The 27,667-nt window shown below is 38.5% G+C and overlaps 1 protein-coding gene and 1 long non-coding RNA gene across 2 annotated transcripts; one reads left to right on the top strand and one right to left on the bottom strand.

Moving 5' to 3' along the window:
* The first annotated feature begins 5 nt into the window (after positions 1-5).
* ETNK1 (ethanolamine kinase 1) lies at positions 6-27,667 on the top strand. Its single transcript, XM_037387507.1, has 8 exons — positions 6-308; positions 11,397-11,656; positions 12,436-12,576; positions 14,099-14,241; positions 20,453-20,536; positions 22,261-22,421; positions 24,967-25,040; positions 26,235-27,667. The coding sequence occupies exons 1-8, from the start codon at positions 153-155 to the stop codon at positions 26,305-26,307; spliced, it is 1,092 nt and encodes a 363-aa protein (XP_037243404.1). The 5' UTR covers positions 6-152; the 3' UTR covers positions 26,308-27,667.
* On the bottom strand, positions 3,263-18,569 carry LOC119148013. The gene is made up of 3 exons (XR_005104269.1): positions 16,661-18,569; positions 15,011-15,016; positions 3,263-3,275 (listed from the first exon to the last, which is right to left on the bottom strand). It is a non-coding gene; the product is annotated as an uncharacterized LOC119148013 (long non-coding RNA).

Below are 27,667 nucleotides of genomic sequence, written 5' to 3'. Positions count from 1 at the left end.
CCGCGCCGCAGCCGGGGGGAGGTGGAGCCGCTTTATCGAGAGCCGAAGTGGAAATTTCCCCCTCAGTTGCCGGCTCCGCCGCGGAGGAGACTCCAGCCGGACTCGCCCGCCCTTGCCGCCCCGTGCCGCGTCCCGTGCGACCGCCAGCCGCCATGTCCAACTACATCCACGTCCCGCCCGGCTCCCCGGAGGTGCCCAAGCTGGACATCACTGTCAGCGAGCGGGAGGGGCCCGGCTACCGCCAGGGCGCCCTGCAGCTCCTGCGTCGCCTGCGGCCCCACTGGAGACCCGAGGAGGTGACGCTGCAGGTACGGGGGAGGCCGGGCGCGTCGCGGGGCCTACGCCGGGGACCCGGCGGGGGATGCGGCAGCCCCAGTTTGGGGAGGGAGGGAAGGGAGAGAGGAAGGAAGGGGGGAGGGCGGGCGGCCATTGTGCGGGGGAGCTGCCGCCTCGCTTCCTTCCCCTCCCCCTCCCTCCTCGCTCTCCAAATGCAGCCCCCTGCGCTGAGCCCCATTTGCCAGGCAGCCTGGCGGCGGGGCGTGTCGGCGCGGTAGCATCCCCTGCCCCCTCCCGGTCCTCCCCACCGCCCGCTTCCCCCTGCCTTTCGTGCCCTCCCGCTGAAACTTGGCTCCCCCCGTTAGCGGAGGGGAGAGCTCTGCCACCCGCTCCCGGCTGCCGTGAGCTTCGCCCTCGCCGGGCCCGCGCCGAGCGCGGCGTGTTCGTACAGCGGCGGGGCACTGGCCGCCTCCCCGGGGCAGAGGAGGGGCAGGGCGGCCGGAGGAGGGGGCGGCTGGCTGCTGCCGCCGCGCTGCCTACGCCGCCGCTGAGGTAACGGCCGCCGGGACGCTGGGCGCTCCCCGGGGCGCCATCGGCGGCAGAGCCCTTGGCGGGCTCGCCCCACGCCGACACCCGTGGTAAGTACATACAGACGCCTGCCTTGGATTCGCTGCGGGGTTTGGGTTGAGGCTGGCGGCGTCTCCGTGAGTATCGGCCTCGGTAACGGCTTTGCTTGCGTCTCGTAGCCTTGCCGGCGCGCAGGAGTGCCGCCGCGGAGCTCCGGTGTGCCGTAGGTGAGCGGGCTTTCCTCTTCGCGGCGAGTCCTCTGCTCGAGGAGTGGCTGCTTTTGTGCTTCTAGAATATACTTAACCTGGCCGCGCACAAGTCATCAGTCAATTTAGCTGGCTAAAATACCTGTTCTATTGCAGCCTATGTTCACTTGTGCGTTTTATTATATGGTCGTAAACCGCATTGTTCAGCAGTTGCTAATCTCTGGAAGCGTCTTCTTTTAGTGAAGTTCCTCTGGAGAGAGCTGCTGAAACTAATTTGTATGGAGAAACTGAGTACGTTGAGGTAATCGCACGTAAGTTGACTGAATTTTTCTGGAGTTTATTGACGGGAAAAGAAGCTTGACACATACCAATCCAGTTAGTACAAAAATAAAGCTGATCAGGTTTTTCAAACTAATTTTTTTTGAGGGCTGTAACCATAAGTTAAGCACAGGCCCACCATCTTGAAGGTGCAATGCAGATAGGTTTGCAACATGTCATGCTAAACAGGGTTGTTAGACTTAATAGAATTGTGCACTCTCAAGTTAGAAGGGGCGGCTAAGGATCACAGAGTACAACTCCCTGCTCCTTGCAGGACTACCTGAAGTTATTAATTTTCTTTATTTAGCTCTCTGATGAGGGTACTTCTCAACAGAATATTCTTCTCTCATGCAGGATTAGTAATAAATGAAAACAGAACACTTTCTTACAAAGGACAGATGACTCAAGCCTTTTGGGAAAGTTCTAGTAGGTTTAAGGAAAAAAAAAATGCTGCTTCCTTCCTCTGTCAACCCCTCTCCACCCCCTCTCCTCTGAAGAAGCAATTAACAGAATAAAAACCACTGGTACCATTGGTGTGGAACAGGGACTCATTTGACTGATCATGTAATAGACTGCTGTCTGGTTAGAGGTTTCTGTCTAAAAGTTGTCCGAGTTTTGTTTCAGCGAAGTTACTTTAAGATGGTGACTTTTCAACTTTCTGCCCCCCTCCTTTTGCTCCTTTTGAACAGCAGAACATCCTATTTATGAAGCTCTTTAGTGGCCTTTTATTTTTAGCTCTTCGGTCTGTGTTTAAACTGGTGTGCGTTTGTAACAAGCGAGAACGCATGTGGTTTGAAACGAGTTGTATTACCACCATTACTGCTGCAGTCTGTTACGCATGCATGTTACATGTGCATCATGCGCAGTAAGATGCTGAAATGAAAGATTACTTTTTGTTAAGAGGATGGAGCAAACAGAAGGCCTGCCTTGGAGTCCCCTCATTAGAGGGGCATATGTTTAGGAGGGAGATGGAAATGGAGAATCATGTATTGCATGGAAAATATGCTTGACTAATCTGAAACAGCAGCATCATAGCAAAGTAGACAAAGAACACTGATAGGTAAGCAAACTACTGCTTCCTCTGTTGAACTCTGCTATTAGCTGCCTTTGCTCTTAGTACTTCTTGGGTCTAAACAATTAGCAAAGAAGTTAGTCCAGAGTTTAACTTAAAAAAGTTAATTAACTTATCTTGCAAAAATACACCGTTTTGTGTCAAATTCAGTCAGCTAATAAACAATTTTGAAAGTGCAGTTAGAAAATTTTAATGCTTAATCCTCACTTTATTTAAGATTTAGAAGTATCTAAAATCATGATTATATTTTAACATTGTTTTGATTTTTTTGCATCATGGCATGGAACGTAAATGTAGGACAGAGGATGAAAATAATTTAAATATTCAGTGCTTAAATTATTACTTTATTGTATTATTTATCAGGAAGTCTTTAGAATCCATAATTACTGCTGATTATTTGCCAGATCACAAGCAGCTCTACTGTAATGCATCTCCTCTATCTCAAGTAATATATGAATATCGCTATGGAACGGTACAAATATTCAGGTTCTCTTACACTGATAAGGAGAAACACTACTTTCCTGTCTGAACGCTGATCTTCGTGTAGATACTTTGTGCAGGTGTAATTGGAGCATGTACTAGGAGCTGCGGAGAAGTGGGTGTTACATTTTCTAGCCCTTAAGTTCTTGAGGTTTGCTTTCTCAGTTCTACAGTAACACAAAGCAATGTACTACTGCAGTTATTAAAATTATTAAAAAAATGTTACTAAAAGAAATTATGCTTTTTTTGGCAGCAGTTGCTTTTGATTCTGTAACAGCTGATTTTAATAATAAAATTGTAGAGTAATTCAGGTTGGGTGGGATCTCTGGAGGCCTCTTTCCCAAGCTGCTGAAAAGCTCACTGCTTGCTAAATCCAGAAATCGGCTGTGGTGCATGTGAGGAAATGTTTGGGTTTTTCTTTTCTTTCATGACCAAAAATGCTCTTCAGAACTCAGTCAGGCCCTGTTTTGAGTTAGTAAGCAGCTTGAATTGTGACAGCGGACATGCAAATTTCTATATTCTGGGCAATTTGTTATTAATGAGGTATAAAAACATAATTGTTTTAATTCTTTACTGTCTTATATAGGTTGTATCACCCTTCTAAAGGTAAAAACACAATCACAGTTTGGAATCCATTGGGCACCTTAAGAATTCTGTTTTTCCTCTCTTACGGCAGGATCAGTGTTCACTTACAGTATGGGAAAGTTACCACTTCAGAAAGTGCAGATTCAGGATTCTTTTATCCCATGACCTATTCTATGTCTTGGAGGTCTGATCATAACAAAGGATTCAGTAGGCTAATACATAATTCGCTCTCTGTAGTGTAACGTTCTGATCCAGGAAAAATAATCTGTATTTCTTCTTGTTCTGAAATAATCTTTACCATTGAGAATAAAGGCTGCTTGTTTTTATGGGTGAAAATGCTTAATATTAATGAACGTTATATCATTAATTGGATAGACCATCATGGTATCTTATTTGCAGAAAAAAGATGGCTGCAAAATCCCTGAGATCTAAAATAATAACAATGATATGCTATCTAACAGTGCTCTTGTCATTGCCCAAACCTGACGGTTTTGCAAAAGTGATTGAATTCTTCAATAAGACAACCCCCAGGCCCCTGCCAAATCCTGCAAGCTCCTGTCATCTCCAGAGAAGTGTAATTAACTTTAGGTTTTTATTCTCTGGAATAATTGGACCTTCCTTGTTTTCTGGCACTGGGTCTTTGTTGGCCTGATGTATATGTATGTCTGTGCACTTATCAACACTTTGCATGAGTTTACTACTGCAGCATTTACTACTACACGTTTCATCTGTAGCTATAAAATGTGAACATATAAGACAGAAGCTTGCTTATAAAGAATTGTACTTTAACCAGCACCACCACCCTTTTTTTTTTTTTCTTTAATGTACCAGGTTAGCTTTTCTCCTTGTGTCTGCTTTTTCTTCCTGACTTGTGCTCAATAGCTTTGCTTCAGGCAGTAATTTCTGGCTGCTTCTCTTAATTTTTTTTGGCTTGTCTCGCTCTTGTTGTTTTCTTTGTAACAAACTATGATTAGGTTCAAATTTCTGAACTAGTTAAAATACTTCACAGTTTATTTAAACAGACCGAATGTGGGTTTTAAAGCATTGAAATAATTGAATGGAAACAGAAAATGTTAGTCTTTGAGAAACAAAGTAACTTTTTGTTCTGTATCTCGGTGTCATTACATTTTTCAAAAGAGATTTTTATTGCTTAGCTGGGTTAAGGACATGATGCTCTTCAGCAGTTGTGAAAGTAGTTACCTAGTAAAGATGAAGGACAGATTTCACAGATTAACATCCTGAAGTGCTAATACCTCTACATGGAGAAGTGATGAGTTAAAGTATAAGAAAAGTTAGTTACAGAATGGGCTGCATTGCTCATGTGTTGTAGAAAAACTGTAATTTGAGGTGTGCCTTGGGTGCAGGGTCACGGTAAGCGATAAATGTAGGCAGTATTAGCTGTCAGTTGAGGCTGGGCTGGTTTCTCTGTTCTTTTGAAGCTTGATCACTTCAATCCCTTGCAGTAAAGGTTTTTTTTTTGTTCTATCAATGGGTGGGGCAGCAGTCAGGCATGAAGTGACCTTTTGTGCAATTAATGAGCCCCTTTACAGTGCATGATGTCATTGCAGTGCATGATGTAATCCAGTTGTGCGTGCTATAGGTGTGTTTGTATTGATAACTCAGGTTCTAATGACAGAGAACATTTGCTTAGGCACAGTTTGGATCTGACTGTGTAGTGGCATATTAGTTCCTGTTTGTATTCCCCCCTATTATATGGCCATTTCATGTCAAAATTTTCCAGGGGGAGGAGCAGCAAATTAATTCTTAAGAGTTAGAATAAAATCTTAGACTCTTTTTGTACTAACTGAATTTTTGTTATTTATCTGTAATGGTTTTCATTTACACGAAATCTGTAAAAAGATCTAAAACAATTCACCACTTCAAAAGTCTTAAGTAGTTACCTGACATTGACTGTTTTCAGGTAGGACAATGGTCTTCAGAAACAAGGCAAAAAATATAAAATTTCTCTGGGGTGTTCTTCTGACATAAACAAGAGGAAACTTTCTCATCTAGTCATGCATTTAGGTCCAAACCAGTCCTTGCAAGGTGTGACATATCCGTAGCATTTTATAATAGACTACTGAATGTAATTTTAAATGGCATTTTTATTGAGGATGTGAAAGTTCAGTTAAGACCTTAACTTACTGGCTCCCTCCTAGCTAAATGGTCTTGTTTGTGATCATCTGACCACCAGAATCACATAGATAATGGCTTTCACCTGCTGAGTGTAGTGATCTAGAGGAGGTAGCTCCACAGCCTGGAGACCTTTGAATGATGTTGTAAGCCCTGCTGAATATATGAGAATTTACCTAAGTTCTGTATTTTCGAGTAGTTGTACTTAAGTTTTTTTATGAATAGCTACTGGAATGAATTTCTTGAGAGGTTGTACTTGTGGATGTACCTGTATAGACTATACTTTGGCAGAAAAAATTAAGTTAAATCTTACAATACAAACTTCCAAGTTTTGTGAGCATTAAAGAAGCATGTATTAAAACTCTTCTTGTCTGAAGATCTAAACGTGCGATTGGGGTTCAGCAGCAGAATCTGGGGAATCCCTGCTTATGCTGAAACTTCACTGTTCCGTTTCTACAGCAGTACAACATTGTTTTCTGTATTTCTCCTCCTATGGCTGTAATAACCAGTCTAGATGGAAAAAATCTGTTTGGTTTTACATCTATTCTGTGAGTGGTAAGTGCTTTCTACTTTGCCTCATCACACTTTTTCTGCCTATTCATGCTTGATACTAAATTTGATACCACTCACTCTTTTGAACATTTGGAACAGTAGGGTCAGATACAAGCTTTCCTTGAACCATCTGCTTATGAAATGGAAACATAATCATCTCATGCCCTTTTCAGGAATCTAGTAGCCTGACTGTTGCTGATAGCTTACCTTAAAAGCACTCTTGTCCTAAAGATGCTTCATGTCTTGATTGAGTTTTCTCTGCTCTTCCTGGACTCACTTGGCCTGTCCTGTGCCTGCCATGTACTGAAAGTACTTATTGTAATGTGATAAGAACATAACACAATTACATTTTTGCAGATTGCAAGAGTATCAGATTCTTGCTGGATTTTTTTATGCATTGCATTTTGTTCTTGACTTCTGTTGGTGCTCTGTAACTTTTATTCCCAGAATTTTCTACCTGCTAATGTTCTGTAGACTCTTCCATCTTCTTCCACATGGCCTTGAGAGTTTACTGATTATTGTGTCCATGTCATCAGAGTCCATTCTCTGTTTATGCCACTCAGCTGATGCTTTTGTTACACAACTCGGTTTTGCCTTGCTGCATCTCAGGTTATGTTCCAGGCAAGCTGGCCTAAGCTGATTCTTTAAATGCTACAGTAGAGGCATTCTGAATAAAAGAATAAAGCGAGTATTGTGTTCTTCTACTGGTAGAAAACATTAGATGTTTTCTCATCATGGAATATGGAAATTGTCTGCTCTGAATAATGTTGTTAGAAAAGTAAGTAAACCCTTCTGCCTTTTTAAGAAGCAGTAACTAAAATACTCCTGGGTGTAAATTACTTAAAGCAGCATGTTACAAATAGATGCTAATAAGTAGAGCTCCTAAATTATCAGTTGAGGGAGTCCAATTTCCATGTTGTAGATTCCTGTTTGTTAACGCTAATGAGACTTTTTAAGGGCATAATAGACCTGTGTAGGATGACAAAAGCTGTACAGTTTCTGTAAGCAAGTCAAACTGTGTATTCGCATAAGCACTATTTAAGGTCTGATGTTTGTAATATCACTCTTTCTGATGACCTTAGAGCCTTGTCTTTTTAGTGCAATTCTATATGGAGGGAAAGGCAAGCTTCTACTTCTTACAAAACAATCTTCTAATGAAAACAGTAGCACAAGTTCCAGTGATTTGAAATAGTGCTGTTGTATGTTGGGAATTGCTGCCTATTTTGTTTGCCACCTTTGCCATTCAGTAAATACAACAGACTCCTTTTTCTTCAGAGGGGCTAGTGAATTTTATAACTAATTTTGATCCTTCTTAGTTCAATAGAACTTTTCTTTCGACCCTGCAATGACAGGATAAGAGCTTTTTCTAATGCTCAGTTTCAGACGTTTTAATTCTAAGTATGGTAGACAAAATACGTGTCAACTCGTTTGACTGCTCGACACAAATCACTTCTGCAATGTGCTCTTTGAACTTTTTAATGAGTTAATTCTTGTTTTATGCTAAAATGTATGAAAATTGGTACTTCTGCATTGATTTGCCATATTGGAGTGCTGTGTCCAGTTCTTGATCCCCCAGTGTGAGGAAGATACAGGCTTACTGGAACAAGTCCAGCAAAGGGCCATGAAGATGACTGAGGAATCTTTCATATGAGGAGAGGCTGGGACTGTTTGGCCTGGAAAAAAGAGGTCTGGCAGGGGTCTTACTGATACGTATAAATACCTGATGGAAGGGAACAAAGAAGAGGGAGCCAGAGTTTTCTCGGTGACAGACAAGGCAATAGGCACAGAATAAAATACTTGTGAAATTCTGTCTGAACACAAGAATACGCTTACTGTGAGGATGGTAAAACACTGGGACAGGTTGTAGTATCTCCATAATACGTGGAGACTTCACTAGCCACAGTCCTGGACAACTGGCTGTAGTTAGCCCTGGGTAGAGCAGGGAGGTTGAACTAAGTGATTACAGGAGGTGCCTTCTGATCTAAATAGTTCTGTGACAATACGCTTAGAAGGGGGAAGGTTATGAATGAAGACATATTATGAAGGTGTTAATTTGTGATTTACAAGCCATACTTGAAACGCATTTAAGTACTGCGTGTTCAAATTAGGTAACACTGCTCAAGCACATCATCCTTCTCTTGGTACAGGGACTGTGTATTGTTGCAACAATATGCTTATGTACAGAGAGAAAACTTAACATCTACATAAGCATCAAGCAACAGAATGGGGTAGTGTTAGAGTACAGTGGTATTTTTTAATGTGAAAACTAGTATCTATGGTGCTAAATGGTATAGTTTTCTTAGTTGTGCTGATTAGCATTTAGTTGCTATGAAGACTGTCTAAGACAGGATTCTTTGTTACAGGTCTCCCACTGTGGGTTATTAAAATACTAGGTAGTAATAAAATGTCTGTAAATTGTAAAGTCTTAATTTTGAGTCAATCAAGGATGTTTTGTAAGCAGGTTTATTTGAATTTATAGTTACCCTGTGTAGATGAAAGGTATATAATTTGCTGAATCTGCTTGTGCAAGACTGAGTGTAACTGTTTTGTAACTGTTTTGCATCCTCTGCTATTCTGCATCTTCCCTCGGGAACTTGAGCTGTTTCTTGTTACTTGTGATGACAACTAAAGCTTCCCCAGTCCTTTTCTGCATTTATTGATGAGTTTGTTAACCTCATTACATAGGGATGCTGGGGAAAGCAAAGCATAATTGTTAAAATGCTATGTGTTCCACTGCAAAACTCTTGTCTTTTCCTAAATTGGGAGACTTGACCTGACCTAACTTCAGAATTCTTTTCTTTGAGTTAAAAAAGTTGTCCTTAATGCTTGGATTTCTCTAAACCCCTGAGATTTGGAAATAAGCTGTCATTTGTGTTTGAATTATGCTACTTCACTTTTCAAAATGAAGGCCACCTCTTGGAGAATGGGGAAAAAAAAGTCAGTTTGAGTTGTGTTTTGCTTTAAAAACAAACACCCCCATGCCCAAACAAAATGCTCAAGAAAAAAACCCCACCCAAACCATCTAGGGTTCTAAGGAATGGTGATGCCTGTAGAAGTTGCCCGTTCTTAATGTGTGTTTTTAATGAACATAGTTTTTCATTAAATATTAAGGTTTAGGATAAGATCTGAAATGCAACAGACTGCTCCATTTGTCAGTAATTTTGTTCAGGGCCTGACTTGGGGATTGAGGGAGAAGACATGGAGGAGGATGTGTGAATGGACATCAGTAAATCAGGAGTTCCAGCTGTTGTCATTGAACACTTAGTATTCTAGTTCTGATAAACAGGTTTCATTTTTCAGCTAATTTTCTGACTTCTGTTACAATTAGGAATTAAATCTATAGAGGGTCTTCAGGTTGCCTTTAAATAAAAGCTGCTTGCAGCTTCAAGGACCTGTGTAGTTTGAAAAAAATCCTAATACAAGTGATCAGACCGTATTTCCATTTGTCTCTTGTGCATGTGGTGGAAGAGTTAACTAAATGAGAATTAATGATGAAAGCGCTTCCTAAAGAAAGGTGTTAATTTAAACTTGCAGGATGTCCACTCAAGGGAAAATTGTGTATGTCCTAACTGTATGGTAACCAACTTGAAGCTACTTCTTGCTGCTTGCTTGTTTTAGCAGAAGGTCCTGAAAGGATCTTTTGTGCTTTGTGGGCGCGTTTATTCTTTTTTTAAATGAAGTTTTAGGTAGGGTTTTGGGGGCAACGGAGTGGGAGAAGAGGGCATGACTGTAAACACTAAAAAAAAAAAAAAAAAAATATATTTGAACTTCTGTAAATTAAAGTTGCTGTGAGAACCTTCACGTTAAATGGTTTGCTTCTTAAGTTGAAGACTGCTCAGTAGTTAGTAATGTTCATGCTTGTGATGTTGCTTTTCATCCGAGAATGATAATGGCTTGTCATTTGGTCACATACCTGACAGCTAGAGTTAATAGGGGTAGTGCTCATTTAGCCAAGTCCCTAAGCATTCAGTGTGAGTTAACAGAGTGCAAAGCATTTGGAAGTGCCAAACATCTGTTTTTTGAGCTGTAAAATTGTCCTGGGCTGTAGGAGATTAAGAACTGCTGTGCTACTCTTGCAGGCTTTGAGTGGGATTTCAAATGCTTGACTACGTGCGACTGGTTGCACACAGCCCAGTAGCTCAGGGTTTGGTCTGCTTGTCAGGCAGCATCTGCAAGAGTTCAGCCTGTATAATGACAATTTTAGGCCTCGTCATCAAATGTGAAAGGAGAAGCAGCATTTAACAAGTGTGTTTTTTCAGTCCACCTCTCTTTCCATGGCTGGGCACTTGCAGTATCCATATGTTCATCGTTATTTGAAAGGCAGTGAGTAGGTTATCATTAGATGTAAGCATAATGCTCTTTAGTTATTTTTGTAAAAGTTACTTGCTTCATCTTCTGCATATTCAGGCATCAGTGATGAGACAGGTCAAAGTCTAGTAGCTTTTATGTGCATCTTAATGATAAGGGCTTACAATGCCTTTTTAATCTTTTAATTAGTGTGTACCAGTTATGAAGTAAAATGGGAGGATAGTGGCTGTTATCAGAAGCTTTTAAATTTGGAATGGTACTTAAGGCTAAAGGCTAGGATTTTGAATTTTAAGTACTGTCTCAAATTTGTAGAGGAGCCAAGTTACTTTAGGAGTTGTTCTCAACCAGTAAAACCTTAGGGCTAGTGGGAAGGTGACAACAGCCAAACTTGAACTGTTTGACTGGAATTTTGCTTTTTGAAGAAGTAGCTTAGAACTCCAGGAGCATCTTTCACTAGTGGTGCACTGATCACAAATACTGATGTTCTGAAGTGCATCAAAGTTGTTTTTGTTTCTGTGCTGCCTGTATTCGTGACTCTTAATGTACTTGTTTAGGATTGCTGCCTTGTTGGGTCTCTCATTTCAGCCATTTTTTAAAAGTTCATCAGTTTCAGAGTGGTTATGTAAAAACTCATTTTACAATACCGAGCTTTCAGTTACTGCCTTTTACATGTCGTATTTCTGTAGTTCACTGTAGCATGTTTTCGTCTTCATGTGTCACTGGTAAAAATGCCTGCAATTTTCTTCATGACTTTCCTGTTTCTTAAGGAGTTCTTTTGTTAATGCTCGATCTAGGAGACACTTGTGCGTTGTGAACTGAAGAATAATCCTGGATTGTTTTCCTTTGTTGAAAATGCAGATGCAGATCTAAGTTGCTTATGCGTTATTTCTGTTTTTCAGCTGTTCACTGATGGAATCACCAATAAATTAATTGGCTGCTACGTGGGTGACTTAACAGACGATGTCGTTCTAGTTAGGATTTATGGAAATAAGACCGAGCTCTTAGTAGATCGAGATGAGGAAGTGAAGAGTTTCCGTGTGTTGCAGGCCCATGGCTGTGCACCTCAACTATACTGTACTTTCAATAATGGCCTGTGCTACGAGTTCATGCAGGGAGAAGCACTGGATCCAGAGCATGTATGCAATCCAGATATTTTCAGGTAAGCTTTTAATTTTCTTATTATTTCATTATTCAAGTTCTGTGATGCATTTATGGTGTTCTGACAGGTCTAAAGGATCTCGTGCTTATTTAAGAGCAGGCAAAAAAGTTACATTTCTGTAAGCCTGCACTGAGTTGATGTTCACACTCTTCTTGACCAGCTCACTGTCCTCTTAGTTAAAATGGTATTTCAGTGTTGAACAAATGATCCTTGCTGTTTCCCCAGAAGACTATGCTTTTTAGAAGTCTGTTAGTTGTGAATATTTAACATTTGCACATTACCATTAGGGAGATCATTTAACAGGGAGCTGTAAGGGGCTGGACTTGATTAAAGCAAGTACTCATTGTTCTGTTTTTTAATACTTTCCTGTTGTGAATAAGTTAAAGATAGTCTTCCATTTAGAAGTAGTTTTATAAACTCTTTCCATTGAACAGAAAGTGCTGATGTCTTTAAGATTTTAGTTTTTTCGGTATTTGCCTAACAATGGCAGCTAATTTGATTTCAGCTAAAGATAAGCAAGTTGAAGAGTAGACTGTAAATACAGGTGAAGTCTGCATGCTGTAACTGAACTCCAGTAGTGCTGCTAATGACCTTTTGAGTCTGGCAAGATGCTATCCTGTAGCTGTGCTGCTCTTGTTTAAAAACCTTCTTTGGATTCCCTTGCGGCGTTTTCCAGTTTTTCTGTTAAATATATTGTAGTTGTCTTCCTACTAGGAAAAATATGATGCAGACTGTCAAGATATACATTAAATATAACATTAAATTAAACTTTTTTTTAGACTTATTGCAAGACAGCTTGCTAAAATCCATACTATTCATGCACACAATGGATGGATCCCTAAATCTAATCTGTGGCTGAAAATGGGGAAGTACTTCTCTCTCATACCCACAGAATTTGCAGATGAGGAAGTAAATAAAAGGTAGGCATTTCACTATGTGCTTTCCCGACTTCCATTCTTTCTGGCTGAGGGGTAGAAGAGTACTTAAAAAAATAGGTTAGCATTATCACATAATGTTAGGTTTATAAAACTTAGTTATGTTTTACTATTGTATACTTCAGTAGCTGTATATATGTCAAATATGGTAAGGAAAGTATTTTAAATTAATTCTGGTATATTGTGTTCTTGGTTTGATTGGTCATTTGATGGTAGTTTTCTTACTCTTTCTAAAGAACCACCATCAAGTCACATACTTCTTTAGGTAGTTGAATCTCAGTAGTTTTTAAGAGAACCGTCAAACTCACACCTCTGAGGTGAATACTGAAAGCATGTTTCCTGAGCTTGCAGGAGTACTGCTGCTTGTCCATTCTAACCTGCACCTCTTTGCTGTCTTGTATTTGTTCAGTGTTTAAGTTTGTCCTAAACTAGGTGATGTAAAAGTGAAGTTAATGAAAAAGGGTGATGGGATGAGCTCCCAAAGTGTTTTCCAGAGGAGGAAAAGGTATCCAGTCATTCTAGATCTGTGCTATCATGGAGTATGAATAATGTTGTCACCTGGGTTTAAGGGTTTATTTACACTTCGTTTTATATCATGCCAGTACAGCTCTTGGAGTTGTAAATCAAACTGGCTTTTTTGCCTTTTTTTCTCTTTGGGAGCTTAGCAAAATATTTTCAGAGGGTCCTACTGTCAGTCACAGGAAGTTTGGGATGAGAGGAACAGCAAAACTAGGAGCAATGTTTAACGTAACTGAATTTTCTGTGCTGCAATCTGTAGCTTGAGTTGAAGATAGTGTTTCTCAGGGAGTGGAGATGACACTTTTAAGCTAAAACTCTTTAATTCATAAGTGTTTGTACAATATCCTCAAACTTTGTGGCATTCAGGAAGTAGATTCCAGCCTAAAAGCATTTTTCGTGAAACTTTTTTGAAATCGCTGATGCCAGCTGCCCTTCTTGCTGCTTTGTAATTAAAGAATGCTCTAGCAAAGTTCATTTTTTTCTTTTACAACGTAAAAATCTTAAGAAAACTGAGTAATTAATTAAAAATTAATTTATCTAGAAGATAAAATGACTACCTAAGCATATTTACGATGGCTGGAACTAAGTGTTGAATTTCTTATGTATAGATACATATAGTGCTTAGTACTTACTGTTGTGTATTCTTGAAGTAATGTGAGCAAAAAATGAATGAAATCTGTGTTATAGCCCTTTTCATCTTGACTCCTTTAAAAATGTGCAGGATTGCATTCAATTCTACTGATTTCTGGACTACTGACATGATTACAGCATAGATAATCTTCAGAGAATAGGTTTTTGGGGAGGACAGAGGGAAATAATTGTGATAATTAGACTGCCATTGTGCCAGGGGAAAAAGTGCCTTGGCTTGGGAGAAGGTCTGTTGAATTATTTGTGAAAAAAATGTAGAGGAAATAAGTAATTTCATTACAAATACTTGGTATGGAACACGCAGTACTAGATATTAACTCTCAAACTTATACCTGAAAAGGTTTTTAAGTGACATTCCAAGTCCTCAAGTTCTTCAGGAAGAGATGGCCTGGATGAAGGAAAGACTGTCAAATTTAGGATCACCAGTGGTACTCTGTCACAATGACCTGTTGTGTAAGAATATTATTTACAACAAGAAACGAGGTAGGTATTGAACTAAACAGTAAGTAGTGAGTGGCTTTGTTTATGCTTGTAGTTGCATTTGCTGTGTCGGTGTCATTTTACTGATTTGTTAAAGTGAACTTGGTTTGAATTTTTAAGGCTCAGTGTAATGGTAGTGGTATCTGTGTAAATAGTAAGTTGCTCGATTAGCTAACTCTCATCTGTATGTTATTGTACTGAGGAACGGTGTTGATGTTCCTTGTTTTTTCTTTAATGAATTTGTTAATCCCTAGCCAGCCTGTATGACTACGCTTCAAAGTATGTAATTGTTCATGTTAATTCAATTCCAGTCATATAAAGCTTTTAGGAAGAAAAAAAATAATCATACAAGCATAGAAAATAACCTGAAGACATAGTCTCCTATAATATGTGTATTGTTCTGGTTTGTGATTGTGGGAAGATGCTTTCATAGTGAAGTATCTTAGTGATACTCAATATTGCATTCAGTGATTCTGTTTTTCTGTGTGAGGTACATAGGCATCTTAAAGATTTCTTCTGTAAATACATGAAATTTAAGCAGTTGTAAGCAGTACGTGTCTTAGCAAAGATGATTTTTTTTTTTGTTATAATACATGTTATACTTCATGTTACTAAAGAATGCCTTTATTAAAATCTGTAAAGCTTCTGTATAAACTCAGTTTCTTTTATTTCTTGATTTTAGTGGCTGAGGGTCAGTTACTAAATGAATTAGGATATTAAAGCAAAATAAGTCAAACTTGCAACACTAAAATGGCTGTTGCGCAGTAAAAACGCACAACTTTCCTTCCATTTCAAATAACTGAGCTCAGCAAATTCGTCAGGTTAGACCAGGTTTTCCTTTTGGAATGAGGTTATTATATTCCTTTTAGTAGCTTCATATTTGTTTGAAGCAAAAGTCTTCTTCATCAGTCATCGTTGATCTTTGACCTCTTAAGCTTGTGTGCCTTAAGTTCTTAAACTAACAAAAATGTGCTGGATTGTAGTATGAAAACTGGCTGTGTATGTATAACGAATTTCTGCATCAGGTATGCACTGAATGGATGTGAAATGAGAAAGTCTTCTGGTGGTTTGTATGCAAGTTTCCCTCTGAGAAATGCCACTTTCAACTTCTAGTTAATATAGGTATATACATATATATGCCTGTACAGTGTTATTAATATACACTTTAAATGCTAAGAATTCAATACCAGACTTCAGTGGATTTACTTGGTTTCAATGACAGATTATAGTTTTGCATATGCAGTGTGTGTGTGTGTGTGAACCATGGAAGGTATGCACAAAAATTGGCTTGTGGTCTTACACACATTGGAGTTCTGATATTTTAGTAAGAAAAATACATCTTTTTACCGTGTGAAATTTTTTAGTGCTGAAACTACCTTGAGTTTTAGCATTCCAGAGCAGACCCATTGAGGTAAAAGTAATTTTTAGTTTCTCTTCATAGAAGAACCATGCTGGGGTGGGGGGGGGGAAGAAACAAAACCCCAAAAAGCAAAAGACACCCCCACCCCCAACCGTGAAACAGAGGAATTCCTTTAAAGGGTTCTCTATCATGGTCAATAGGCGTGAAGTTCCTAATTTAAAAACAAATGCTATATGCTTTTCTTTTTGTGAACAGAATGGAGGAAAAAAACAATGCCAGCAGCGCATCACTTAAGAGCAATTCTGCAATAACGAGTGTGTGAGTGCCTAGCTGTGAGTGAGTCTGGGGACAGGGTAGGGAGGAGGGAGGTATTTAAAGTTCTTTGGCTTCAAGCTAGCTGTAAACAGCTTGCAGGGGAGAAGAAAACTTGGGAATATGAAAGCAATATATTTATTAAAATTATATTGCATGTGTACTGTGTTGTAAAGCTTTTGCAATCTGGGTACAGTAGATACCATCTTCATAGTAATCAAACCTCAGTGCCATCTGTAGAAAGAATATGCGTAACTTGAGAGCTGTTTCCTTGTCGTGTACTTTTTACTGACCAAAAATTTCAAGCTGTCTGTAGCACAATCTTAAGATGGGGAATGTGATTTTAGATGTGGAAGCTCAGCTTTAACTGTAAATAAGCATGTATTGCTGGAATTCTGTTTAGCAGAGCAAAAGCTTTTATTGGTATACAAATAATTTTGCAAGAGCACAAAATAGAATCTAATTTAAAGATGTGCTTCATTAAGGATGGCATCAAACTATATGAAGGTAGTTAACAACTTTATGTTGCTGTACTCTTATTAAATTTACTCTTCCATCTACAAAGACTTCTGTCTATCAAAAAGACCTTGGTGAGCCTAAACTGGAATTGAGAGAGAGAACTGGTCAATTGATCTTCTGGAATAACTACCTTTTTTTTTTTTTTTTTAATTATTCCTTCCCTTCCCTGCTCCCCTCAGTAAAGTTTGTGCAAAGCTGGTAGTGTTTTTGTGACTTTTCAGAAGCTGGCACACAAACTCAATTATTGGTTTTAACAACCCTGTATTTATCATGTTGTTTGTAAATGCTAAATCTGCACATTTACAAGGTGTGAGGTGGTCTGTGTTTAAGGTAAAGATTATCCACAGATACTAGGACTCCTGTCCATTGCAGTTAGAATTATTATGGGTTGTTCCAGTGCTTTGCTTTAGGCTTGTCCTCTGCATTAAACTCATGTTAAGTTTTCAGACTTGAAAGAAAAATCATAGTTGTGCTATATATTGCTTTTAAGAAGAATTGGTCTCATGTTCTTAAATTTTATTTATGAGACTGGAATAGCATGTTGAGTGCTAGCATCATTTAATGGTGTTTCACTCATCTGATTTGAATTTACTCATGCTGTGGCTGAGAGAACTCTGCCTCTTGCTGTTTTTCCTAATGTCCGTTTTCAGTCACTCAGGATATGAAAATCTGCAAGTGTTACTTTACATAACTGACAATTATCAGTGTTATCTACTTTTTGAAGGATATAACTCAGAGTTTCACATTGCTTCTAATTACAGGTGGATGTTGAAGTAGTCAAAATATGCTTGATACTGCTTATTTATACACTTTGTGTTCTGATGCTCTTAAAAGTGTGGTTTATCGTTTAGGGTTGTGGGGTTTTTTTCCCCAACGTGACCTGGAGTTCCCAGAAATACCTGATGTTTTAAGAGTATTAAAATGTTTACTATTCAGTAAGACCAAGTACCAGTGTGTGTATATATATAATATTTTTTTTGCCTGTATCTATATGTACTTTTCTTGAATGTATTAAAATTACCTGCCAGGAAGTTAAGTGTGTAGGTAGTTTTGTTCTGTTTAATCCCTCTGCCTACCCAATGTTTTCTATGATCTTTGGTAGGAGTCTGTGGGTGCTCAGTGCTTCTGAAGACTGAGGTATGTTTAAGGCTTCTGGTTTTGATCAAAAAGCTGTTTTATTTTGCAAAGCTATATTACCCAAGGAATAATTTTAGCTATAAATAGGTATATGACCCGTTCGTGAATTTTTGAGTATGTTCATAGCATAGATCATTGTCATTACTGAAGCTGTCTTCTAGGGCATCGGTGGCTCACCAGATGAGCAGGATGGGATGGAACTCGGGATATATCATTTTGCTGTGGTGACTACAGCTAGAACTTGCATGTCGAAAGTGCTTACCTTATTAAACCATTAAGAGTGAAGAGCAGTTAGAGAGGTGTCATCACCCTCTTACTTATGAGTTCCCTGAGGAGACCCAACAGATGCTCTATGGAATACTACTTGATCTGTTAAAAAAATTAGTATCTGGTATACGGAGCACAACATAAGGATACAAATTGGAATACATGCAGTTTTTGTAGATTACGTTGTATGTTGTCTACACTAGGAGACCCTTGGAAGAAAGGAATGTGTCTCAGCTTGAAATAGTCAATACTCTTGATCTGTCACGTGTCTGTTCCTGTTAATAACAGTAGCTTCTCCAGAGGGATGATAGAGCTTAGTTTTAAACCCTGTCTCCAATAAAATAAAAATGCATTTAGATTAGTGTCTCTTGTTGGTTTACCTGCTCTTTGTACTTTAGAAACCTCAAAACAAAAGCTAGCTGCTTAAAGATAATGACTTACATTAGAAGTAGCTTTCCCATATGGACTGCAATAAATTGTAAAAGTAACTTCTAATATTATGGATATTTTAAAAAACTAATGCAGAGTCTCTTCTTCTAAAACAAGGTAGCTGGCACATGTATACATCACGCACTTATGAAGAGGCAAACTTAGTTTTTGCTTTTTTTTTTTTCAGTTTCCCAGAAAGAGCTCTGCATCTTTATTCTGATCCTTCCTGTAAAAATTAAACTTAAGGTTGAGTTCCACAGTAGCATGAGTCTCAAAGATCAGTAAAAATGCAGGACTTTTTCAAAGTATTTCTTATTGATACTTTGCAAGCAGACGATCTGCTGTGTTTGTATTTTATTTGAGGGAGGAAGAAAAAAAACCTTCTAAATAGAAGCAATATTAAGTGTTTGGGAGGCTGGGGCAGTGGAGTTCAGGAGATCAGTTGTGTAGCAGGATATTAACCAGGGTTGGGCTATGCATTTTGACTGGCTTGTGACTTAGAGGTGTTTCTTTTCAAACGTAGTATTACAGAGTTAGTGAGAAGAACAAGTGTATGAATCTGCTGTTCAAGCAGTGGCAGAAGTTAATCTGTGACAATGTTATAAGGTCTTGGCTGCAGCTGCTGCAAAACTTCTTGTCCCTTCAGAGTTCTAGAGAACCTCAATTTTCCATTGGCAACCAGATTTTCCTGGGAAGAGCTTGCCGCTTTGCAGGGTGTTTTCATGTTGGTTTGTCAGAGCCTAGAAGGTTTAACCTCATAACCTTGGTAAGCAATCCTCCCTTTCTGTGAAATTAAGGGTAAACTTTGACTCAGAGGATTGTGACTAAGTGGTTCTGTATTGTGGGGTTTAAAGTCCATTTTAAGTGCTTAGACAAGAAGATTTATCCATCTGAAAACGTTTAATATGTTAGTACTTCAGATGTGGTGAAGATGAGCTGCATAGGAAGGAACACTTCTAACATGGCTGTTACGTGATAACTTGGTCATGACACTTACCTGTCAAGACTGTTGTATGATACGTGTGACATCCATAAATCATATGGAGGCAGTGTATTAGACACTTAAAATGGTTAGTCTAGGAAACAAACATACTCAAACGTGATTCTTGATTTACTTTTTTTACTTGGAGTTCTGATAGAATAAGTTTCTGTAAGATGTTTTAAGTCTTGTCAAGAAGATTGTTCGTTGTAATAGAAGGAATATGTTTTTATTGCACAAATATGCAGTTTGGTCATCAAAAGAATGGGTGTAATGAGGAAGAAGGTTACAACTGAAAATTACGCGTTTTCAGCATAGCAGTGGAAAACATAAGGGTTTACATTTTAAATATTCTAGTGCAAACTCCTTTTGTGATGTTTTTAGTAATTTTGCTAGTTTCCCTTAAAATACCAGCAAGTTCTAGTTTTACCTAATCCACTGTATTAATGTTTTGACTGTTTGATGTGGTGTAGACATTCTTGAGCAGTTTCAATGCTACATTACCTGGAGTGAAGGATTTTCCCCAGCTTCACTGTAGGTAAATGCAAACCAGAAGCATTTGGGGCTATGTGCTGCTTTATCAGTCCTTGTTTACATGACTCTACATAGTTGCATAGTTTTGAGGTCTTGAGGATTGTCTGATAGATTCTTGAGACTAGTTTCAGCCAGATAAAAAAAGCAACAATTAAGAATAGTTTTGTTTTGTAAGTGTGGTTGGAAGAAGCTGGGAGTATCAACGTGTTAAAGGAAATACGAACATGTTGCAATGTGTTAGTCCACTGTGGTTGCACACTTCTGTGAGAGTAAACAGGACTGTTCTTTTCTTAAGTTGGGGGAAAAAATGATCTACTAGTTCTACATAAAATTTAAATAAGGAATCCTCAACTATATTTCTTACTTTGAAGGTAAGGGATGCCCTCATGTGGTAGAAATAAAAATTGATTCTGCTATTCAGAGTTTACAAATAGAGAATCATAAGCTGTAAGTAATTAAGAGCTTTCTTAAATTTATATTCAAGGGAATCTCGTCTCATAAAAGTCATAGCCTTACCCTGGAATGTTTTGAGTGCACACAACTGGGCACAAGGACAAGAAAGACAAGTGTGGTTTTGTTTTGTTTTTCCCCTAAAACTTCCAAAGGATACCGAAGGATTAGGGCTGTGACTTCAATTGATACGGATGCTGATGTTGCTGCTATTGTGTCTCACATAGGTGACGTGCAGTTCATAGACTATGAGTACTCTGGATACAACTACCTGGCTTATGATATTGGAAATCACTTCAATGAATTTGCAGGTAAAAATTGGATTTCTGAGGTAAAGGTAAATGTGTTTTAAAAAAACCTGTAATTTTTACACATTCTTTTTCTCTCTCTGTGTATCTGAATACATGTATATAGCTGTTCATCTCATGATATCCTAATATATTAATGTCTGATCTTGCAGGCCAGTTATGCCCTTCCTCTGCAGTTCTGTTAACCCAGAAATGGGAACATCATGTCATAAATTTTGGTAGAGTTAGATAAATACAAAATTCACAGCCGTCGCAATATCATTCTGTGGAGTGACGTAGCAGAGACAACCCACTGTAATGAAATACTGCGGATGTATCTTTTACAGCATAGGTGTATATTGAGAACATGCTGTGTGGTTCCACAGTTCGAAATGGCAGGCTTATGTGGTTTTTTTGGTGACTTTGTGTGCGCTCGATACTTGCCCTTGAGACATGTCCTAAAATGAGAAGTAAAGGCACTAAGATTGTGCAACAGGAAAAAGGTGGGCTTTTAGGAGTAAGGTGTTGGTAGATTCATTCATTAACTAGTTCAAATTCTTTCAGTGAATGCCAATTCCATTTACTTTGTAAGAGCAATAACCTCGAGTGTATGCTGTGTTACTTCAGCAGAGAGGGCGACAGGAAAAGCCCACTTAATAAATGATACAGATGGAAAGTGCAGTATGGTGAAATTGGGAGCCTTAATCTTCTTACCAGTTGTTGTTTCACAAATTGAATGTTAAGTCTAGGTAACTTAAAATTACCATGTATACACTGAGTTTTTTTTTTTAAAGTTGTATAATTGGTAATTTAACTATCTGGAAAGCAAGTTAAATTATTTACAAAATATATTTGAGAGCTTCGGTTTTTCATCTGGGACTTCTTTTCAGAGTCTGACTACATCTTTAAGGAGCTAAGTACAGTAAGAAGACTAAACGCACAGGTAAATTTTCTTGCCTATGAAGAGCAGTTGTGCTTCACCTCTGCTATTCTCTGTCCATCCAGTAAAATTCTTGATGATTATTTTTTTTAAGCTAAATTTGAGTGATTCTGACATAGGAAAGATTTTAGATGCTAGGGGATTGCTCGTTCATAAAATAAGACTTAAGGAGAATTACCACGTCCTCTGGGGTAGCTAGGGGAGTGAACTGTGATCCAAGTTTGGGACTCCCGGCAGACTCTGTATGTCCTGTGACTTAAGCATCTCCAATATAGGAGGAAAGATAGGTCAAAAGGAATGGTTATGGTAATAAGACTTCTCCAATGGGGTACTGGTAGAATTAGGAGAGAGGTAGACTTTTAATAAATCTCAAATATGAGCTTAGTTGGTGACAACATACATGCATCTGGATTCAGCTTTGGATATTACGCATACAAGTCCCTCTTCCTAGGAAATGTGTAGTATTTTATGTTTGGGAGGGCTGTTGTTTCATAATGCAAATACTTCCTTGAGGATTCTCTCAAAACCAAACTTGTTGAATTTCAAAATACAAGTAGATACGTACATGGCTGAAAATAGATACAGCATAAACCTTTCTGCTGTGTTGAATGCTGTGATTCATGCGTGAGAAATTCTTGCCAACACGTAACTGATAAACTCGGGTCAGAGTAAAAAGAACTGTTTGTCCACATCAGTTTATATGTGTGTGCGTGTTGAGGGTGGGGAGGGGGAAGTAGTCCAGTAACAAGATTTTAATGGTCTTTTTAGACACCATAAGGTTCTAATAAGTATTTTTTTCTTTTTCTAGGAGTAAATGAGGTAGACTACAGCCTTTATCCCAACAGAAAATTACAGGAACAATGGCTGAGATCTTACCTTGAGGCCTACAAAGAATATAAAGGATTTGGCAGAGAAGTCAGTGAAAAGGAAGTTGAAGTTCTATATGTCCAAGTCAATCAGTTTGCACTGGTAAATAACAACCACTTGATTAGAATATATTACATGCTGTAGGGAAGCCTGCTCCTCTGTGGACAAATGGAATTGCTGGTTTTATTACTCTGAGTGCTGTGGCACGTGAAGAAAAACTTCCTTAACTTGTTCAATGGCAACTTTCTGCTATGTCGTGTGCTAAAAATACTCTGTAGAATATTCCTACTGAAAGAGGCAGTGAGCATTCAGAAAATGAGGAGATGAGCTTTTAGCAAGTATTTCTATTGCCTGTTTATTGGTCTGGCAAGTTCCCAAGTTGGCTAGAGTGTATGGTGAGTCTCTGTTGGAACTGTTTCTTGTAATGGTCAGAAGACAAAGAGCCAGGTAGTGGTTCATAATGACCTGTACATTTTCTGACTTTGAAAGCTTTTTAAAAATAAGATGGTAACATTTTGTTAACATAAAACTAGGATACTTTGCTTTTGGTTTTGGTGAGATTTTTTCCTTTTAAACAGATAATAAGGTCCAGAATCTTCCCAGTACTACCGTAACTCTTTCCTTGTCTGCTGAATCTTGGAAACAGGGAGTTGCTTTCAGATTTGGTTTTGGTCACCTTAACAGTTTTTAGCAGAGTGCACATGTAGTCTCTTGTGCTTCCCCAAAAGTTCTGCCTTTCTGTAATGTGAGGGCTGGCTATGTGAGAGTACTCCCTGCTCCTCATGTATCTGTGCATTATAAGCAGTCTTCTGTCTGTCAGTCTGTCTTTTGCAGGCTTTGGATGTAAAAGCTTCACTCGGAGTGTGTGCAGTTTTGATCTGGCTTTGGTGCCTTGTCCTTCAGATGAAAAAAAACCCTATCAGGTGTAATTCGTGGAGGTAGAATAAGAAGTCAAATAGGTGTGACATTAAATCTGTGAATGTTCCAATTATGTATACTGTTAGAAGCAGTTTGAAGATGACTTTTAAAATGTTTTTCCCCAAGCTTTATCTCTCTAGATTTCTGAAGATACTTTGCAGGTTCACGTTATTTTTGTTATATTTTCCAGTTGGCCCTGGTCTTGTTTTGCCCAGAGGATGTGATAGGAAATGTTAGAGCAAAAGTGCCTTTTACCCAATAGCTCGTTAACTTTTGTTTTGCTTTCTCCTGAAGAATAATGTGCCATAGTTTTCACAGGGGGACTGAGGCTTAGAGGCCAGTTTAGCCTTATTTCAGTCCTCTTTCTAACTAATCCAACACACCTCTGTTACTGTAATACCTTCAATTTTTTTGGCAGAAGCTAATGGTTGCAGTGAGGAAATACAGTTCGTGTTCTAGGAAGGTGATTATAAAAAAGCCCTTAAAAGTACCAGCTTACATGCTGTTACTCTTTCAAAATCTCTGTTATCAACTGTTACTGTGAAATTCGGCTGTCCCACTCATTCAGGAAAGCTGGATCTGCAATTAAGTAGGTTGGTGGTCTGTTCTGAAATACATAGCATTGTTTTGTCAGTTTTAAACTATGGTTATATTAATGTTTAAGAGGATACACTCAGCTCAAGGCCTGCCTATAGGCCACACATGATGCACAAATACTGCTAAATACTCTTGTGTCATTTAATGTGGGAGGCTTTGTTAAAAGAAAAAGTGAACTGCAAGTTAAAGGATGCTCGTGTAAAATGTCAAACTGCTTACTGTCAGGCAAAGTTATTGAAATTAGAGGTACAAGAAAGATTCACATGTACATAACATCAGTTGCCATTTTAAGGTGTTGCATATGTTGTCTTCACCTCTGAAGTGTTAAATGCAAGCTTCAGAAGTAATTTTGGTAATTACTGTAAGCTGTTATTAACTGAACAGAAGTCTGAACTATATCACTTGTAACTGGGTGGTCCAGAAGTGTCTTCCACAAGCAGACTCAACCAAGCTCATGGCCATTACATCTGTTTGTTCATTTAAAGCATAGTAACAATCGTATCATTAGTGTAATCCATAGTTTCGATCTAAAACTGAATAGAATATAGGCCTCCAGGCTACTTACCTGGACTTGTAATGGAAGCAGGTTTGGAATAAATGAGAAATTTTTTTAAATGCTGATGACTTAGAGGTTTTCTTAACATGCCACAGACTGTATTTTTGTCCAAGTCAGTAGTGAAAGTGAGTTGTTGTTGTAGCAGCCTACAAGTTGTAATCAAAGATTCAAAAGGAATTTCACGTTTGTACTAGAGTTGAATACAGGTAGAATAGTATGTATTTAATTAGCAGCAGTAGATATGATAGTTGTATTTCTATGCATTTTTTTTAACACTGCGTATATAGTTATACAACAGTCTACTCAGGAAACCGGTTATCTATTAAATGGAACATTATTTTTCTTGAAAATGACAAATGGAGAGTCAAGATGCCTATATATTTACTCCTTTGAGTGCCAGTAATTATTCTGTAATATTCATTGACCAGTCTCTTTGGTAAGAGACCTCAAATAACTTTACAAAAAGATTGAGTTTTGAGAGTTCTTTTGTAGGTAACTCTGTCTTAATGTGAGAATATGTTCACATGTTGGATTTTATATAATGTTAATCTTTCACTAACACATTTTTTTTTTCAGGCTTCCCACTTCTTTTGGGGATTGTGGGCTCTAATTCAAGCCAAGTACTCCACCATTGACTTCGATTTTCTAGGGTAAGTGTGCTTGCTACATATGATAACGGAAATCTTCAGGCTGGAAAGGACCTGTAGGGCCATCTAGTCCAACACCCCAGCTATCAGAAACTGAGGTCTGAGTAGCAGACCTGATCTTATGTGATCATACTATAACTTAATTTTTAAGAGAAAACAAGACAGTAAAAGCTGTCTGTGCTTTTTGTTGCTAAAAGTTCTCCAGATTGGTGAGTGCCTTTGGGTTTAAACACTTGATATAACAAGGCAAGGGATATAACTAGAGGAGTAAATGTGTTTTGGCATTGAGTGTTTGTTGTTGGAGAGGCACAGGCGTAAAAGGCAAGTTGTTGGTCAGCATGGTGTACTATCTGTCAAGACACAAGACCTACGTTTCCAGCTACAAGACTCAAAAAATGGTCTTTTGTACAAAAGAGCTTGTTTACTTCTTGTTGCGTGGAGTGTTGATCTTTGAAAATTCTTAATCTTTTTAAAAAAGTCTTCATAATGCCAGTGAATGTTAAATTCTGTTTCCTGGGACACTGGCCAATGTCAGGTAGAGATGTCTTTGGCCCATTTTAAAATGGTCTTTCATGGCAACAAGCAGAGGAATTTATCTTTCCAATGGAGACTGGATGTGGTGATACAATTAATCATTTCGCTTGGTAAAAGATCCCACTTCAGAATTTTTTTGCATCGTCTGAGACGGTTTACTAGGCTTAGTTGTACGTTTTGTAAATGAGGCAAGTGGGAATTTCTTCTCATGACATTCTCAAGTAGAAGTGCCTGTTAGTAACCACTAGATGGCACAAAAGCCCCAAGTTAAAGCACAGGTGGTAGAACCCGAACACGTGTCAGTGTCGAATAAAATGTCATTCTTGCTATGATCGAGATCAGATTTCTCAGGAATTGTAGTTGTCAGTTGTTGGACAGTCTATTAAGAACTATTAAACATGAAAACACTACCTTTGGTAATCGCAGAACAGCATCTGTTCTGCAAATTGCAGCAAGCTTGGAGTGGGTGGTAGTGGTAGGAAGGTACCATAATGTGGTTGCTCTGTTCTTGATTTCTTCCTTTAGCATCTGCTGAGGGTCACTGTTGGAAACAGGCTGGTGGGGTGCGGTAGGTGGACTTCTGATTAGTCCTACCTAGCATGGCTGTTTTCATGTAAGGAGTTATCTGCTCTTAACTTGAAATCTCTCTCTCCTTTTGAATAGGTATGCAATTGTTCGGTTTAACCAGTATTTCAAAATGAAGCTGGAGGTCATGACGTTAACTCTTCCTGAGTAATTAAGAGGAAGAAACTTACCAAGTGGATAAGACAACACCTGAATCTTTTCTGAGAACAGATACTGGAAAAAAGCTAAACATTTGTTGTTCTCTAATGCTCACTTGGTTGTTCTTGCTTTATAAATAATTACCCTAAACAGTCCTTCAATGTTAAATTTAATATGAAGAGCATACGTACTGCTGTTGATATAAAATGGATTAGAAACTTGCTAAATCTATAAAAAGTTGTAGAAATGGCAATTTAATCCTTCTTTGTAATTTAACATATGTTGTATGTGAATTATTTATTATAAGTTTAACATGATTCCATTGCTGCTTTCATCAGTTTTTGTAAAAGTTGTGTGCAGACAGTGAAGTTGTTCCAAAGGATTCGTTTAACAACTTTTATTTTATTGAAGTTGCATTAACTTATATTAAAGAAAACGTGGTCAGAGAATAATAACCTTTTAGATGTATACAAGCAAAATGACTGATAGTAGATTTTGTGAGATCACCAGTGTGGTGTAACTAAGGAAAAAGGTTATAGAGTGATTTTCTTTCTACCACCCCCACCGTTGGTGGTGTGTGGGTTTTTTGGTTGTTTTGTTTTTTTTTTTTTTTTTGGTTTGGTTTTTTGTTTGTTTTAAAGAAAAAACTTAAGCTTTCCATATGATGGTACTTTTCTTTTGTGTAAGAATCAACCAGCTTGCTTGAAATGATAAATAATGTTTTGATTTTTTATTTCCTAATGCGTTAAGCTGTAGAAATGTGCAAGTTCTGTGGCCATAAGATTCTTTGAGGTTATGTACCATCTTAGTGTTAGATGGACAATGTACCATCTCTAACTTCTGTGGGAAAGCTGCTTGTTTATTAAGTGTACCTTTACAGCAAAAGACCACTATTCCAAATCTGTATTCCTTTTCGAAACTTTCAATTTGAACACTATCCTGATGTCTATATTTGATGTGCTTCAGCAGTATCTAGTGGAAAGGACTATTGAACTGAAGATCAGTGAACAGAGATCCTGTTGCACAGGGGAGCAAGACACTTAGGTTTACAGTTTGTGTATTGACGCCTTTCTGCTTTGTCATCTTCTACCCTTGGATTCTAGTCTTAAATGCTTGGTCCTGTAGTTGCAGATTCTGTATGTATGTGTTTTGGTTTTTTGAGTTTGTTTTGTTTTTTTCCTGCAGCAGCAAATTACATTTCAAAGTCTCCAATTTGAAGGGTAGTATGGAAAACTCTGACTTGAACAATGGGGCTTTGATCATCACATCATTATTTCTTAAAGCTATTATACCAAGAATGGTCTGGATTACAAAATGTGAATTGACAAGAAAATGTTTACTTAACAAAACAATATATAAGTTTGCATGGAAAA

Source organism: Falco rusticolus, chromosome 5 (genome assembly GCF_015220075.1).
Source record: "Falco rusticolus isolate bFalRus1 chromosome 5, bFalRus1.pri, whole genome shotgun sequence".
Taxonomy (NCBI): Eukaryota; Metazoa; Chordata; class Aves; order Falconiformes; family Falconidae; genus Falco; species Falco rusticolus.
Note: the sequence above shows the minus strand (reverse complement) of the source record. Positions and strands in the feature narration are given on the sequence as shown.

Coding starts and splice junctions, on each gene's coding strand:
- ETNK1 (XM_037387507.1), top strand. CDS start 153: ATGTCCAACTACATCCACGTCCCGCCCGGCTCCCCGGAGGTGCCCAAG. Junction 309..11,396: donor CCGAGGAGGTGACGCTGCAG/GTACGGGGGAGG, acceptor TCTGTTTTTCAG/CTGTTCACTGATGGAATCAC. Junction 11,657..12,435: donor TGCAATCCAGATATTTTCAG/GTAAGCTTTTAA, acceptor ACTTTTTTTTAG/ACTTATTGCAAGACAGCTTG.